This window comes from Numenius arquata, chromosome 18 (genome assembly GCF_964106895.1).
Source record: "Numenius arquata chromosome 18, bNumArq3.hap1.1, whole genome shotgun sequence".
NCBI classification, from domain to species: Eukaryota; Metazoa; Chordata; class Aves; order Charadriiformes; family Scolopacidae; genus Numenius; species Numenius arquata.
Window position 1 is genome coordinate 8,482,416 of NC_133593.1, and position 17,497 is coordinate 8,499,912.

General features: G+C 44.3%; 1 protein-coding gene across 1 annotated transcript in view; it reads left to right on the forward strand.

Annotated features, from left to right (window-relative positions):
• Positions 1-17,497, forward strand: part of PIGL (phosphatidylinositol glycan anchor biosynthesis class L) — a 61,867-nt gene that overhangs the window by 34,650 nt on the left and 9,720 nt on the right. Inside the window, exons 3-4 of the mRNA XM_074160556.1 lie at positions 5,065-5,155; positions 11,786-11,853. Coding sequence (XP_074016657.1) covers positions 5,065-5,155; positions 11,786-11,853 — 159 coding nt within the window. The remainder of the gene's footprint in view (positions 1-5,064; positions 5,156-11,785; positions 11,854-17,497) is intronic.

The following is a 17,497-nucleotide window of genomic DNA, read 5'->3' on the forward strand; positions in this document are numbered from 1 at the left end:
ATGTATTAGCGGAGACCTAAGCGTCTTCTAGAAGGAACCCTATTGCCACTCCGCTCCTGTCCCTGTTGCCACCTATAAAGGCTTCATGTCAAGGCAGAGGGTGCTTCCAGTCCCTGTCAGGGTAACTGTCACATAACGAGGGGCACTGCTTCATAACGCACCTGGGGGCCTGAGGATTGTCCCATTCAACAGATTGCAGGAGGGACAGATCTCAAGGTTACTTACTTTAACTGCAAGTGTCCATATGGGACAGCCCATTTGCTGTGTGTTAAACCACGTGGACATCACATAGACTGTTTAGTTTAACTTAACCTTTAGAGCAGTCATGAGAGCTTAGTTCATGAGCAGAGTAAATGCCGTGGAAGACTTTGAAAGAAGTTGTACGTATAAATGCACTGGCTGTTGCTAAAAGATCTGTGGAAGATGAGCAGTGGAAAATTGGACAGGGATTGAGCAGTCTATCATGTAAGAAGGGTGTAACCTGGCAATATATATCTGTGTAGGTTTTTAAATCTCTATCTTGGCCAGAGGAGACCTTCCAAATGACAGGAATCTAGCCATCTTGAGCCCAAATGTTCCTAGAAAGATGACCCTACAAAACTGTCCAGGCTACTGGCAGGGACAGCGTTACTGGCCACATGCACAGGGGTTTGATGGCCAAGGCTGGAGCTACGCTCCACAGCCCACAGCAGGCAAGAGGAGGAGGCCTGGAGAGGAGCTGGCATCGAGCAGTGATTTTTAACATTTCTTTCATTCAAGCAGCTGTAAGACTGCTGGGCAAGATCTGCACAAGGTTGAATTTTGGTTTAACATCCTGATGTGATTCGCTGTACCCCCCTTGTAGCTGTCTGGTGCCTGGGCCAGGATTTCCAGGACATCCATCATATTCTCCCTATGCAAACCTCGGGAAGGGGAACTGTGGATGTCAGTGTCTGCTCTGCCTGCTCAGCTTGGAAAGGAGGAAAGCCAGGAGGTGAGAAGGAGAAAACCATGGGTCCTCTCTGGTTCTCCCTACCAACAGTGGATGCATAAACAGAAAGGTACAGGGTTTTGTTTTCGGAACAGTGTTTCCCAGGACCGGTCCTGCTGAAGTCAGTGAGCAGAGACAGATACTACAGCACCATAATTCTCCATTTCTGTCACTCTTCAGTCTGTAGATCCCTTGGCACAGCTGTAAATTCTCTGTACAGTGCACAGCATGACTTTCACTGGAAATAGCTGGGAAAACAACATTTCTGCAGCCTTATTCCATTATAAATATTTTTTTTCTCCTTCTATGCATCTCCCTACTTTTCCCTGGTCAACAAGGGCTGCATCCAAGCAGCCATCTGCATTCGGTATCAGTCATGTGGAATTCCCAAAAACATCACTTCATGACCATTATAGTCTGGTGGAAATGGGGCCAAGTGACCAAACCCCTCTTCCCTTCCCACCAGCACTCCCCAGCAGTATGACCTGGGAGGCAGGATTCATGTCTTGATCTGTGGCAGTGACTGACAGCAGCAACAAGGAGCTCTCTGGGGCAGAGGACAGGGAGGGCGGGTGGGGAACCTGGGACAAGCTCCAGTCTGCTCCAGGGAATGTGCTAATTTTCACTCCTTTATAGTCCTTTATCTCAGCCCCTCGACCTTGAGCTCAGAGGCATTATCAGCCTTAGCCAGAAAAGCAGCGTGGAGTTAACCATTTAAATGCTGAATGTTTCTGATACTAAGTCCTCAAGGTAAAACCACGAATGCAACTTATTTCAATAGTGCAGCAAGTCAGTTGACTTCTCAGGTTTGGTGAGGACTGATTCATGGTATTAGGAAAAATATTTTGTACTGAATAGATTATTTTGTGAACTACAGCAGTTTTCAAAGTTTCTATGCCTCTTCAAAGTTCCTAGGGCATGTAGAGACCTCCTGTAAGAATGTGTCTTGTGTGCATTGTAGAGTGTGTATTAACTTGGGTTTTTTTAGTCACCTTTTCATCCTTACCTGGACCCAATTATTAATATCCAGAGCACAGGCAGAAACTTACTGGTCTCATGCTTTCTGTGGGGTCCCTACTATCATGGTAACACTTAAATTTTCGACTTTACAAAGTATTATACAAACTCTTATCCTCCCCAAAAAATAATTTCCTGCAGCAATCTGGATTAATGCATTGCCAGTTCTGCTACTGACTTCTCTGGGTGACTCGGGCATGTCGTTTAACCTGTGTGTCACTTTTCATGTTTGCAGAATGAGCTAAGAATACTTCAGTGGGCCATCGTGGCTATTAATGAGTTATGAATGTGCTTACATACATGTGTGTCTTGTTTGCAAGATCAGCTTCTCTGTCTTTGGTGCCTGACAAATATTATGCAAGATAAATAGTTCCTTTTCCTTGCTGGGAGTGAGTGCTCTCTCCACGAGCAGCAGTGAGTGGGTAGAAGCAGAATTTTTTGCAGAATATTTCTGCTTAATCAGTTCAGTGTTCATGGAGTTAATTTGCTCATGCCTTCAGATTGTTTTGTTTCCAGGGATTCTAAACCGTTGCCTCCAGCTGTTCATTTCCATTGAACAGAGGGTGATCTTTATCTGTCTAAACTAGTTAAAACCTGCTCCACTACCCGGCAGCCTTTTTGGAGACAGCCCAATAAAGCTGAGTGCAGTGGCTGTGACACCAAAGCCTCCTGGACATCATAAATTCCAAGCTCTACTTTTTTTTCTAACCTCTCACTGTTGGAGCACCCCTCCTGTTTTAATGGGACTCTTCACTTCCTCCACAGCTCCATTTAACTCCTGTCCAAAACAGGGAATGATATTTGTATTGTAAGTGGCCGGTGAAGAATCCCTTTTAGACTAATTTACTTCTTTCATATTATCAGATTAAGCCTTGACATAACCTCAAAGGTACCATTCATGCAACTGAAGCGCTGTTAGACTTGCACTTAGACTCTGCTCAGTGTGCATCCTGTTTGGGATGTTTTAGTTCAAACATACTTTTAAAATGTGCTCCATTTAAAGCTTGCTGTGACGTGGTGGGACTTGTAATACCCTCGGGGTCAACGGGGCCACTTCCTCCTCAAACATGAGACGTGAAAGTTTTTGTCTTAAGTGAATGAGATGCAGGTTTGTTAAGTTGATGAAACAGCCACCAGATGTACCAAAGAATCTTTCCTATGATGAAATTCAAATGTCTTATATATGTCAGGCAACAATGCTGCCTATACAAGAGAGAACCGCAAACAACAACAATTTCTGTTGTTAGTAATACCACTGCAGGGACCAGAGCTAGAATGTGTACACTAGTCACAGAATCTTCACGGGTGGAAGGGACCTTTGAGATCATTGAATCCAAACAAAAAAAAAAAAAACCAAACCAAAAAACAGAAACAAACCACCACACCAAACAGACACAAACAGACACAAACCAACAATCTCGGGCACTACAGCATGCCCTGAAGTGCCATGTCTACATGTTCCTTAAATACCTCCAGGGATGGCGACTCCACCACCTCCCTGGGCAGGCTGTTCCATTGCCTGACCACCCTCTCAGTAAAGTAATTCTTCCTCATATCTAATCTAAACCTCCCCTGCCGCAGCTTTATACCATTTCCTCTGGTCCTGCCATTATTCACTTGGGAGAAGAAGCCAACACCCACCTCTCTACAACCTCCTTTTAGGTAGCTGTAGAGGGCAATGAGGTCCCCCCTCAGCCTCCTCTTCTCCAAACTAAACATGCCCAGTTCCCTCAGCCTCTCCTCATATGACTTGTTCTCTAGACCCCTTGCCAGCTTGGTGGCTCTCTTCTGGACATGCTCCAGCAGTTAATGGAGAAACACCTTCCCTTGTTGCTGGAATTCCTAATAGTGCATTATTTTGGCCTGTGCTGAGCAGGAGTACGTAACACAACAGGTAAAATACTAATAATGGACAGTTTGTACTTTAGGCTCTTCTACTAGTACTACTATTAACAGCAGTGGGAAAATTTGCGGCCAGAAGACCTTTCATGAAGACCCAGGCTGAGCTTTACTTTGGAATGTGTCAAGTAGACATTTTCCTGTTGTTTTGTTGCAGATGTTACCGTCCTTGCTGTCTGGGGAGTCAGCAAGGCTGGAGGAGCGTTGGGAGGTAGCGCCCCTTGCTCTCTGCAGTGAACAGCTGGATCAGTTCAGATCCAGATTCGTGTGTCTGTGTGAGAAGCTATGGAGTCACTTTTCTGCTAAATCACCTCACAGCAATTATCAGACTATCAGAGGACGGAAAAGGTCTGAGAAAAAGACCAGTTTAACATGTCATTATTGGTCTTTAGCAGCTGTGTGTTATCCTATTGTTACTAATAACCTTTTTAACTTTGCAAGCAATGTTTTCTTGGCATCATTCAAACATAATGACTGGGGGGTCAAATTCAGCTCTCAGTTGTGTAAATATGGAATCATTCTCTTGGCTGCCTGGTGTTATTTTGCATTTGGCTCGTGGTCCCTGCCCCTAGGAGCCTGCAATCTAAAATACCCAGCCAGAGTATTCAGTCACAGTATGGTTTGCATACCCACTTGGTATGCAAAGCATAAAACAAACAGATGAAGAACTGCTATCAAATCCATGCAATATAATTATGGTTCTATTGTCCTCTGGTTGAGGTTAATGGGTTATTCCTGTATAAATGAAAGCAGGAGTTTGCTTGTTACTTTTCATATGTAATTCACTCATAGATTATGATTGGAAACTTCCAGGAAAATGTCTTTTAAAAGGGGTTTTAAAGAAAGAGAGAAAGAAAATTGATTGGGATGAATAGAGAACAAGAATCACTGAACAAAACAGATGCTGCTTGAAGTAAAGCAGTCAGAAAGACTACCTTAATGGTAAGAAGAAAGGCAGACCTTGGCAAACCTATGAGGAGGGTGTTGGAACTTCTGTTTCCCTTTCACCCTCCAATATACAAGCTTGTAATACTCTTAAAGTAAGGTTCAGTGGTTTTATATGGTAAATAAATTTATGTTGATTTAATTCTCTGGTAAGCGGATCTGTCTTTTCTAGCATGGTCTTTATATATAAAGTTCTCAGCAGTGAAGTGACTAATTGTACTTCTCATTTTCAGGGATCTTCCAGATAATCCTGCTGCTGAATGGGACACAAGGCTCCTCGCTGCCTTTGTGCTAAAGCACATAGAAGCCAATAACATCAACCTGGTAATGTCAAACTTTCTACAGCATCAGCTATTCCCACATTACTATTGGCCTAGTGTTCTAGGCTGTTTCCTCTGAAAGCTTCTTTTGGAGTTATTAAAGTTAGGAGTTTGCTTCTGGAGTCTCTGTGAAATAGCCTAGGACAGGGAGAGAGTATAGTTACTCATTTGAAATATTTGCTTTATAATGTTTATGCATTTCTCTAGTTAGATCTTATGAAGCCTGTTTTGGGTTGTAGTGTCACCAACCTTCACTGAAGTAAAAGCTTCAAATTGGTTAAAAACTGCAAACTCTGTTGGAGCTAGTAAGTTTCACTGTAGTAGATCTTGGAGTTCATTAATTGTATAAGACCCTCTAAATAAGCCCAGCTGAATTTCAGGTCTAAAGTGATACCTTGAAAGTGATTTTGCGTTTTGTAGTTTGACTTTTTATGAGTATTTGCGCAGCTCCTATGCCTTTACAAGTAAGACATGACATTCTGATCCTCTTTCAAACACTTCAAACAACTGCTAGAAGTTCAGAACAAATAGAATTGCTCCACTGAAAAATACGGAAAAGGGTGACGGTGTAGTTTGGACATATCTTTTCTCTCTGTAGATCTTTCTTTGCTTCCCAGTGAGAAATGAACAGTGGAAGAATTTTGCTTTGCTAACTCATCAAATGTTTTTTACATTTTAAAGCAACCATTTTGCCCCTTTTGCTAGGTTTCATTGATGAAGAGAGCCCATCTGGGATTTAGGCTTACGTTTAGTCTTAGATTTGAAGTACATTGGCAGGCGTGTGTTAGAGAGCTAGATTAGCGGGGTTATAGGTCAGGATTGAGGAATATTAAACCAGGGAGATTTTCTAGCACTGGTGTAGTTTGGGGTTTTTTTCCCACAGAACAGGAATAAGGGCCTAAGCATGGAAGAGGTTCTATTCTGTTCTTTTCTGTTGAACTTTGCTGTGATCAGGCATGTCACTGTCACACACTGATCAGAAGCAAAATCACAAAATTCTGAAAGCTTTTCAGCAATTCACAGAACAAGAAACCACATCTCCTGTAGCATGAAAGCCCCATGAGAACAAAAACCAGCATCATGCATCCAACTTTGTATTGATTCTGAGGCTAATTTTCCATGAAATTCATTGCTGTGCACAGAGACGAATGCAGTTTTCCTGAGCTCCTTTTGTGCCTTTTGGCCCCATGAATAATAGGTTTTAATCTAATCTGAAAGCTCCCAACACAAGAGGATTTGTATTGCATGTTTGTGACTCTCATGGGCACTAGGACAAGTGCACCAAAATCCCAGTAGAAATTTTGAAAACAGTAGAACTTCTTCTAGATGGTTAGAAAGGGTTAGATCTTTGCCTCAGAGGAAATCAAACTCAAGCTGTTTGTGTTGGGGGAGGCAGGAGTCTGCCACTAACATGGAGTGAGCTGAGAAATCACATCTCACACGGGTGCAGCTGTAGGAACACGGAATGCTGCGACAGAGCCCACTGCCTTCCCCTCCACGCTGCCCTGCGCAGCAGTGAGCACAAATCAGAACGTGCCAGTGGTACCAACGGTGACAGAAGCAGCTTCTTGGGGATGATGGTAATGAACTGCTCTGTAAACTGTCATTATTTTAAGTGTCCCAAGAAATCAGTCAGGTCTCAGATGTTTGCTATAATGCCATTCATTTAGGAGCAGACCTAGTTTGCAAACCAACGGTAAGGCAAGCACCTAATTACCTTTGTCAAACGTTCTGCATTTTAAAGCTTCAGAGCTTGCCATCTGTTAGCCGCTCTGGGAGCATCTCTGCTGTCCTAAGACAAAGGCTTTGGCTTGAAAGGTAAACTGAGTCTATTTTTCAGTAATGTTGAAATTGATGGAATTGGCTTAACGTGTTAAAAGAGCCTTGTCAAAACGTAAGCTAACAGGGTTTCGAACGCTACAAGCTAACTCAGTGGAGTTAATGTGATTGAAAGACATGTCTTGTTTTAGCTATCCCAGTGGGAAAACTTTCCCCAGTTCTCCCCATAGTCATAGCATAGACAATGATATCTTTTATTTACAGAACATATGTGTCATCTGGCAGTGGAGAAGCAGGCTGCAATTCCAACACGTCTGAAAGGAAAGATTGCAAGGCAAGGAGTCACCTACCATGTTCTGCGTACTTTTGTTCCATTGCATAGTTACTCATTTCTTCAACTGCCCTGGAAGTCCATGAGTAACTCAATCTTTTTGAGAGCCACAGGGACATATTTCATCCAAGCTCTACATTAAATAATGCAGACACAAAAATTAACGGTTGGTGTACTCAAAGCCAAAACTAATTTATAGACTTGGGAAATTATTTCCTGCCTTCTGGATTTATAAGCAAAAGCCAGTGTTTCTGGGAGAGGCAGCCAAGGCTGGTCTGTCTCAATTCAGATTAGAAAGTATTCAGTGTGTGAAAAAATAAGTTATATAGTATTGTGTGAGCCCCAGGCAGGCTCTAGATTATGAAATCCTACTCTTCGGGATCTCGGATTTGGTGATAGCAAAGCTTGGATTAGGAGGTGACATTCAGAGTGTGTTTGGGGCAGATGCAGAGCCAAGACCAGAATTCAGCATTACCATGTTCTTACAAGCTGCTTTCCACTATGGATTGATGGAAACATCATCCATATGGCTCTTTGTGGAACAGTCCCGTTGTCTTGGGCCAGCTCCAAGTCAGCCTAGAAAGCCAGATCCTTCTACAAATGGCATTCAAGTTGGAGCTTGGATTTGTGAGGGTGAGTTCAGCTTTCATGTTTTGGATCTTGGTCTCTACACTACTAAAGTTTGGGAGCATTTGAATGTGTGATGTTTGTAGAGGACTTTAAATGCTTTTGCAGCACACCAGCTGTGGAGTGCAGCATGTGGAGTTTGCTAGAGGAGGCAACAGAGCTGGGACAGAGTTTGGCATCCCTTTTCCTCCCTTCCTCGCTTATGTTGCAGTCTCCTCAGGTGCGCTTTGGGGTTCATGAGTGGGAGGCTCCCAGAACCTTTCATTCTAAGAGCTGGTGAGTGATTTAGAGACTTGCAACTCAAACCCAGTGGACACTGGGATGTTGATCATGATTAGATTTTTCCTTTCTCATCCGGTTCGTTCTTTTTAACCTTTAGCTTCTCTAATTTAATAGCAACGGGAGACGTCTCCAAACACACAAGAGACTCAAAGGGAGTTTGAACGTCACTGGCCTCTGCAAGTCAGGCCTATGAAATGATGCTCAAAGGAAGGCCATTAGAAATGGAGTTCCTGGCTATGGCATTTTATGGAATGTCCTTTCTTACAAAGCAAAGAGGCATTTCTATCCCCACCAGTCTACTCAAGCAGATGTGTGCTTTGTTTGAAGCACTGGATGACGCCAGAAAGAGTGAGGGAGACCCACAACTTTGGGGGCTTTTTTCCTCCAGTGCACATGGTGTGTAGAGGGAGCATGGACTCCAGACCTCTCAGGAGTTTTCTCTTCTGCTAGTAATTGAGTAATTTCCTCTGTGCTCTCCCCCCTCCGGAAGGGATTTCTGGACCTGTTTGTCTTGGCTGTTGCTCTGGCTTCCACTAGTGAAAGTTCCATTTCCTGAATACCAAGGTCACCCAGAAGGAAACCCAGCAACACCAAGAGCAGCGGCTCCCATTTCAGAACAGGTGTGGGGAGGGAACTCCCTCTTGCCCTAAAGATTTCATTGAGCAATAATTTCCACATCAAGTATGTTTCCTATCCCAGCCTTTTGCTCCCAGAACTGGCTAAGCCTGTTTTTAACCCAGACAGTTTCAAGATGTTCAGGTTTTCTCATCCATTCCTGATTGTTTGCTTGATTTCATCATCAGCCTGGTTCAGTTTGGTTGTTAAAAGCAAGCACACCAGCTCTCTTCTCCAAGAAGCAAATGCTCCCGTGTGAAAATTATCTTCAGCATACGAGAAAGAAATTCAGATTTGTTATCAATGAAATGGATCTCTGAAGCCAGAGGAATATATTTCCATGTGATTGCTGCCTGCTTTAAGTCACGAGCACCGCAGTGATGCGATGGAATCAGTGCCCTGTTGAGACAACAGACCTAGAAGCTACATACTGGATAGGTGGGATATCACTTCTGTGTCAGAGCCAGCCTGTGTGCTGGGAGGGATCTCTAAAGGTGAAGAGCCAAGATTTCAAAGGTGGTCTCTTTGCAGATAAAGTGAATGCCACCGTGGCCGGGTCAGTGTAGCAGCTACCTTGGGAATTGTACTTACAAATTTGTGTATTTGACGAGACAGGCGATTCTGGTGCAAATGTCCTAACAGTAAATTAGACAACATCAGTTGAAAATTAACTCTCTGCAACCTCTTTAGCTCGTTCAGATGTTACGTAAGCCCAGCAGCACTAAGAACTGCAGCTCCTATTTCAAAACAGATGTGAAGAAAAACCTCCAAAGGTGTTTCTGAACAGATAATTTCCACGTCAAGAATATTTCCTAACCCAGCCTTGTGCTCCCACAGTTGGCCTGAGCCAGTTTTGTCAAAACAATGATTAGCTTATTTAGTCTGCTCACTGTAGTCTCTTATCTCAATCTTCTGGTTTGTTCTCTTGTACCTTCCATAGAAGGAAAAATGTGTGTTTTGGCTTGCCTGGGGTTTTTAGCTTGGTTTCCTAAGGAAACAAGAATAATGCAATTGTATTTATATGTGTATGCACATGCATGTTTCAAAAGACTTTAGAGCCCATTGGCTAATTTCAACGGCATTTGACAGCAGGGTAGTAGTCTTAAAAAATTATGTTTGTATGGGTCACATGAAAATAAATGACCGGGCAGAAGAGACAAACCCTCTCTCTGTCACCGATTAGTAAAAGGGTTTAGTGCAAGCCCAGCCCTTAGCAGACTCACACAGTTACTCACCTGCACAGGAATTTATTCTGCCTGCAGTGAAGGGGGTACATTGTCATCTTAGGGAAGTGCCAGTCTAGGTAGGAGTGACTTCAGAGCATGTTTTTCCTTATCTGTAAAATACAGATAAAAATACAGCTCATTCCCCGAGCTGTACAGAATTTAATAATGTCTTTCCCAGATGAGCTACTCAAAAAGCTGATATCCTCAGGGAGGGCTTAGCACCATGCCAGCCCCTGTAGTCCCTGCAGGGAGCCGCTCAGGTAACGCTGATGTACAGCAAAAGCAGCCAAAGACATACAGTTTTTCTCCTTATAAAACAGGGGTTGACCAGAAAAATGCTTCGTTGTACCTGAACGAAACCAAATTGGGTCCCACCACTTCCTGCCAGCGATGAATAACCCTGCTGCTTGGTGGCAGCATTATTACAGGCAGTGGGCAAAGTGGAAAGTCTAACTGTGGATTTGTACTGGGTGGATGGGTTTATAAGCAGGCTTGTCTGGAGTTTGTGGTTTTTGAAGTATTTCTTATCACTGTCTTTGTGTTTCCTCTCCCTCTTTACACAATATCCCCTGTGTTTGAGGGGGCCTCTCCTGTTGGAGGGTGGAGCAGCGAGTTGCAGGACAGGCAGGGTGGCTTTTGATCTTCCCTTGATCTTTAACCCAGTACTTCAGGCCCTGCATATAAAATAGATTTTGAGAAGGGAGCTGTGGTGAGTAAGCAAGGCAGCAGCATTTCCTTCCCTGAAGAAAGAACAAGCTGGCAAGGAAGCAGACATTGATTGAAACGTGGGGAGGTTATGATTTCTTCCTGGTCACAGAGAAGGGAGCTGTGGAGAGCTCTGCTGCCTGGCCTCTCCCACAGCAAAATCTAACTTTGGAGTGTCCAAGGACTGTCACTTTCACCATCTGGAAAGCCAACATACACTTTGCACTGACAGTTTGTCTTCTGGGTTGGAAGCGAGAGTCTTTAAGTACCCGCTGCACAGTGCTGTGCAGAGTGAGCCCTTGGGGTGGGTCCTTCACCCCTGACATGTTATTGGTAGGTCTGTGGGCAGGGAGCCAGGGCTATTCTGTGCTTTGGACGGTGACTTGTTAGTGCTGTGTTCACACATTACTTCTGCATTACAAAGTTCCCATTTCTCCCTGCAGAGAAGCAATAAACAATACGATCTTCTCATTCAGCAAAAAGCCTGACTTGGTTGTGCAAAAAGTGCAGTCAGCTAATTCTTTAAAAAGGCTTGTTCTCATATCAGATTGTTTTATCGCTATGTTACCCTGAGATGAAGCCTCTTTACAATCAGGACAGTAGTACGTGATTGTGTTGCTCGTTAAAGCAATATGTCCTGATTCACAGTACAACAAACTATAGTTTCACCCTGTCATCCGCAGGCATTCTAGTATGTTCTCAAATCCAGCAGAGTGTGTAGTGATTCACAGAGCTGGACCTCATGGGTCAGGAGCAAGTTTGCAACAGATCACTGAAAGTAACCTTTTGGCCCAGTAATAAGTAACAAGTGCATCCTGCCAGTAGGAACACAGTATTTGTCATCCTTCTGTTGTTCAAGCTGTTAGAGTGTGTAGTCATCTAGTTCCAGAGTGTCTTGTTTGTTTAGTTGTATTTCTGTAGCATGAGTTCACACACAAGGCCTCATTGTGCAACACAAAAACAACTCTTTAGATACAATGGGCTGGGGCAATGCTGTGTTAGATGTCAAAGTTGGTAACTGCACACTCTCCTTCTTCAAAATTATTATTTTTCTCTGGTTTTATTGCAGGTGATAACCTTTGATGCAGGAGGAGTGAGTGGTCATGCTAACCACATTTCTCTTTACACTGCTTTAAGGTACGGTGTTCTGCACGCTTCACTGAATGCCGCATCAGAGTGTTATAGAGCGAACGTGGTGTTTGTGTGTAAGCAGAAAACGAATAGCTAGAGCCAAAAGCGACATTAACTTCACTGATATAACTGAGTGACAGGCAATGGGACACGGTACTGCTTGGAAAAACTCTCACAGCTCTGTAAACGACCTACAGCATCCTTTATTATTCCGTTTGCTGGTGCTTTGCCAGTCTCCCTTTAACTGGGCCCTCATTGCTCTTTTGTGTTCTTCATCCCACTAAAATATTCCACAGATCACTTTGCACCTCTCATTTGAGGAGAGCGTGTGAATAGCTGATGCCTGAGCTTGTGGTAGTTGGATTTTGGAAAGTTCTACACTGTTGTTCCAGAGGATGTTGCCATCCTGTCCAGGTACCTGAATTTACCTCTCTGACCCAAGGACATTGCTCTCTCACTGGTGCTGTCCCTATTTACTACTTCCGAAGTCAGTTCGTTCCTTTACCGCTTCATTCTTTACGTTCTGAGAACCTCTGTCTCTGTGCTGTGATGTAGGAAGTTTGCAAGACAAAAATCCCTTGCATCAAAATCACCCACGTTTTGCTGACAAGGCAGCTGCTGTGTTTTATTTTAACCCTTTGCTCATTCAGACCCCAGTGTGTCCTAGAGGGATCTCCTCCAGAGCTGCCCCTGCCTTTCCCAGGCATGAGAAGAACCCTTTGCAATTATATCTTGTATTTTTAGCACCCATTTGTTTTCGGAATCATCTGTGTAATTCAAATTGCTCTCCTCGATAGCAACATCGCAGTGATTTGCCTTTCTCGCTTGCCTAGAGAAAGCTGCGATGCCACAGAACCCATACTGTGACCTACTGAGCTCCTCTGGGAGGACGCTGAGTGTCTTTGATGCTATCTGATGGCTGGAATTCAGTGTTAGAGTAGATCATGGCTTTTCCCAGCAACTTCTGAAATAGCCTAACAGACAGAAGGGGGGTGGAATTAAAGCAAACAGAGTGTTTGTTTGGGCTAAGCGGGGAGATGCTTTCCGGCGCAGTGTTATTTGAGGAGTGAGTACGGAACAGAGGTTGATGACCGACGCTCACGCCATTGGCACAGAGGGACTAGAGAGTTTCCAGCTGCCTGGACCTCTGTTTGCTCAGACAATTGCTGTACAGGCCTGCAAAGAGGAATGGAGAGCAGATTGTTAGGTGTCCCCCTACGTCCTGAAGAGATACAGGGAAAACAAGCTAGCAGCTGAATTATGCGTGAGAAAGTTAAGGGATACTCTTGATTTTTATCCCAGTTCAGCCGTTGCCTCACTTTGTGGCTGTGCAGAAATCACTTTCCCACCTTCATGCTTTAGGTTTCCTGTGTGTGCAGTGGGGATGTTAACTGTCTTCTCGTCTCAGAGTATGTTACCAGGAAGTATTAATTATCTGTGAGCCCCTTAAACACCGACCTTTGCATTAGTCCTTAGCCTACAGTTGCCCTGGGTTGGTGAGATACGTGCTGATAGGGACACCAGAGTATAAGCAGCTTTCATTAACTAAGGGCTGGTTTGTGTCTTGTCTCTCTTCCAGTCCTGAATCAGCAGAAATAAGTGTGGTAGCCCAGTCATCCGCATGTGGCAGGAGTGATGCTGTGGCCACTGAAAGGTTAAGTTTATTTTTAGTGGCTTGCTTGCCCTCATTATTTTTCAGTTTGTGTCATGGAGGAAGTAGAGCGTGACTGTATCACTCCTGATTTTCAGTGCCCTGATGAGTTCTTACGTATTGGCGAGTACAGGCAGCGCTGGGAGCATACACTGAGGCTTCTCCCGTACCTCCCTGCCAGCAGAGCTTTGCAGAGCAGCGGTTGCTGCCCCCGGGGGCCCCAGTGCTACATGGCAAGAAAAAGGCAAATGAACTCTCCCCTCCAGGTATCATGTGCAATGTATTTATTAACCATCTTTAAACAAGGTCAGCAGGGTTCTGCCTCCACTGTGGCTGTGAGTGGAAAGGATGAAGCTGGGGGCTGGTGCAGTGATCCTCGGCTCTTTTGGATGCTCCCAGCCTGCAGGAGATAGACTTATGCCCGTTACCTAAGAGATTGCTTTCTGCAAGAGCAGGGGTAAAACAGGCCATGTGACCCATCCCACAACTCCCTGCTTCAGGAGGTACAAATTATTGAACAGCTTCAAGGAGCAAAACAGTTCAGGAAATGGTCATAGCTGAGCAGATGCTCAGTATTACCTGCTAAGGGCATAAATATTCTTTCTAGTGTGTGAAACAGGGGTTATGTTCAAAGGAGCAGAACTATTCAGAAGAAACATGCCCTTCCCCTTGCAGCAACCTTCCTCCTGACAGCTTGCAGGGAGTCCAGCTGCTGCTATGTGTCTGGGCTTCAGATCTGGGAGGAACTGTGAAATGCCAAGGTTTGAGGGTGGATTTGTTCTTCTGCGAGGGAAAAATAAGAAAAAAACAGGATGGGAGAGGAACACAAATTGCTATTTGATTTCACTCTCCCCGGGAGTATTTCAGTTCTGGCTTCTAGACAGAAAAAAAAAAAACCAACCCAAAACCAAGAAAATCCCACTGTAGCAAAGAAGGGAGAGTTGGAAGCAATCCTCTGTAGCTCTGCTTCTTACCCTGTTACCTTGACTTGGCAACAACATTCTCTCGTCTCCCAAAATAAGAGCTTTCCCTGGGGCTAAGAGAGGCTGGATCCTGTACATGTGTCCACAAGGAAGAGCAGGTCTTGTGTGACATCAAGGTCACTTTATTCCCCTCTCAGCATTTGGCCAGTCACTAGGCACTACAGTAATAAGCATGGTAAATACTATGTGACAGGAGTATTTGAGAACCTCTCTTTCCTGCACTTTGAAATGACAGTGTTTGCACTGAGATCACATGTAATATTGAGGTGGTTTAGTTTTGCATGAGTCATTGTGCATTCTGATTTTAAACAAGCCCTCTTGTGCAGTAGCCCAGCAAATGGGAGGCTGTTGGTTTTGTTGTTTGCTTGCTTGCTTAGGATGGAGAGGAATGGTCTTTGGGAGGGCAGGGGGAAGGACTGTACCACTTCTTTTCTTCAGTGAGCTATCAAATCCATTTCATCCCAGCTAGAACAGAAAAGAATAGTCCTTGTCTGCTTAGGGCAGAGCAAACTGAGTGGAAAATAGGAGCTGCTATATTTAACCACTGTGCATTATGTTGTTATAGCAACTGCATCCATAAAACTTATATCAATGATGCCATATAAAAAGCTGCATCAACGAATCATTAGCTGAGCCTATTCTCATCAATTCCATTTGGAAAAACACCCCTCAGTCCTGCAGGATGTTTCTTAACATTCGCCAACTCAGTGGTAGGTTGTAAATGAGACTGTGCAGAGGTGATATTTGGGAGCTTAGTGCTTTATCACTCTTGAGTTGATTATGATGCAGCCTGAGTGCCACCGATGCCTTGCTGCACTTACATGTCACAGCCTGACTGTTGAATGCCCCATTTATGAATGCTATGGGACATAGCATTGTGCAGAAGGGTTGCACTGAGGTTCCCTGAAAGAGGAGGATTGATTAAATGCCAGTTTCAAATAAGTATATCAAAACAGTGCATTGTCCAGACAAATCCCACAGACTCAGTGGATACAGTTCTCAAAAGCCACCAACTGCATGACATCCCTACAAATCACAGTTCTGCTTGTACTGAATTTCCAAGGCCAGGTCTTTAAGGATGTGTTGAGCAGGAAGGAAGCTGTTTCTTGGGTGATTCGCTTAACAATAGTGAATGGTATCTCATCTATCATCTTTATTTGATGCCTTCTTACAGTGTGGGGCTTGAACGGGACTCTGATCTCTCATGCCTTTTAAGGACCCTGTGCATTTCAGATGAGTAGCATCTCACTTATGTTCTTAAAGCGGGGTTCTGTTTTGGATTTCCCTTGCCTTTTCCCAGAAAATCCTTTTTGTTAAAACTGGTTATTATTTGCGTCGTCTTGGAAAAGGATTTCCTGTGTCATTGATGTGTTTGGGATTGTTTAGCCCCTGTTGGAGTTCTAGGTTCCCTGCAAAATAAAGAAGAGCGTTGAAGAAATAACAGGTATCTTATGTTTCAGCCTGTCCTTTCACAGTCCAGCTCACTTCTGGTATTTTGTTTTACTCATCTTAAATGTCCCAGGGGGAACTTCTGAGTGCTGGCTGTGATTGCGCTCAGGCTGCCCCTATAAGGTCAAGGCAGGATTGTCCTCCTCTGTTTACCCTTTGAGACTCTGTCCCTTCCCCTCAGAGGACTCTGCCCCATGCCTGGCACACATCCCATAGCTGGATATGTTGTCCTAGATTTTCTCTCATTCCTTTGCCCCTGCTTCTTCCTTCCTTAAATTGACTTAAATTTATTCATCCCAGTGCCCTTCCATGATACTGTTGAGAGCCTTTAGGGTAAAGAGGAGCACAAGGCACCGGCATTGCAGGGATTCCCCCCCAAAGAAGTTGTTTTTTTTTTTTTTTTCAAAGAAACAGCCTCAAGGAATGTCCTCCCCAGTGTCACTCAGCTGCTAGCAGCATGAGTGGAGCAGTGACACTGCACATTCTTCTCCCAGACAGTGCAGGAACCAAAGCACAGAGCCGCAGAGCTGCTCTGTCAACTGGAAGATCTCTGAATCGACACCTTTTTTTCTGACTGGCAGAACCATCTTTTGCCACCGCAATGCACGTGAGTACAGAGTGCCTGAACAGTGTTTTACAAACTGCATGTTGCTACACGGTGTAGTTCAGGGTGCATGGAAATGGAGCCAGAAAGTCCGGCTAGGGAGGGAGGAGGCGTTCCAGATAGCAAACATTCAACATCTGGCATGTATATCCTTCTAATGTCTCTGGGATTCCTAGGACACTGGCTGTTCTTCCTCCTTCACATCTGTTTCATCAGATTAATTGGGCAGATTAGAGGTTAGGATCCTAAATGGAGCCCCAATGCATCTTTAAGAAATCCATTCTTTGCCATGCTCTTCAGAATTGTATTTCCCCAGTGCTCTACAGCAGCCAGCGCAGTCAGTTCAGTGAAGGGTTTGCCTTTGGCATGGCAGGCTATTTGGAGAGTGAAGTCATTGATTTCAGTGAACAATTTCTCATCAAACAGAACATCACCAAAACTGAAACCCACCACCAGGGCGTCAGTCCTGCTCCTGCCCCAGAGAAATGCAGAAATGGTGGGTGCCTTCAGGCATCTCACAGCCTTTTGAAGTTCTTCATTGCAGAGGGTCTCACTTTCCTTCAGATGCGGATCTGAATGTACTACAGGCTTAATAAAGAGGGTGCCGTGAGAGGTGCCCTGTAATCAGCTGGCCTCTGGCACTTGGTGGGTGGGAACAAGCCACCTTAGATCACTTTATGTTTAAAAAGAATTTATAGAAAGACTCTTTGGAAAAAAAACACATGGAAAAAGCTCCCAAAAAAGAGCCTGTTTGTGTTTGAATTTTTGAGATTTTATGCCAAACTCTTTCATTTCACCCAAACCGCAGCAAGTCCAATCTATAAAACAACATTCCCAAAATGGCAACAACAAAGAGCTGCAACCTCTTCCCTACTTGGAAGTGGCCCACGGAGACAGCTCCAGCGGGGTGGAGATGGGAGCGAGAAGATTGATTTGGGAGAGGATTGGCTGGTTTTATGAACG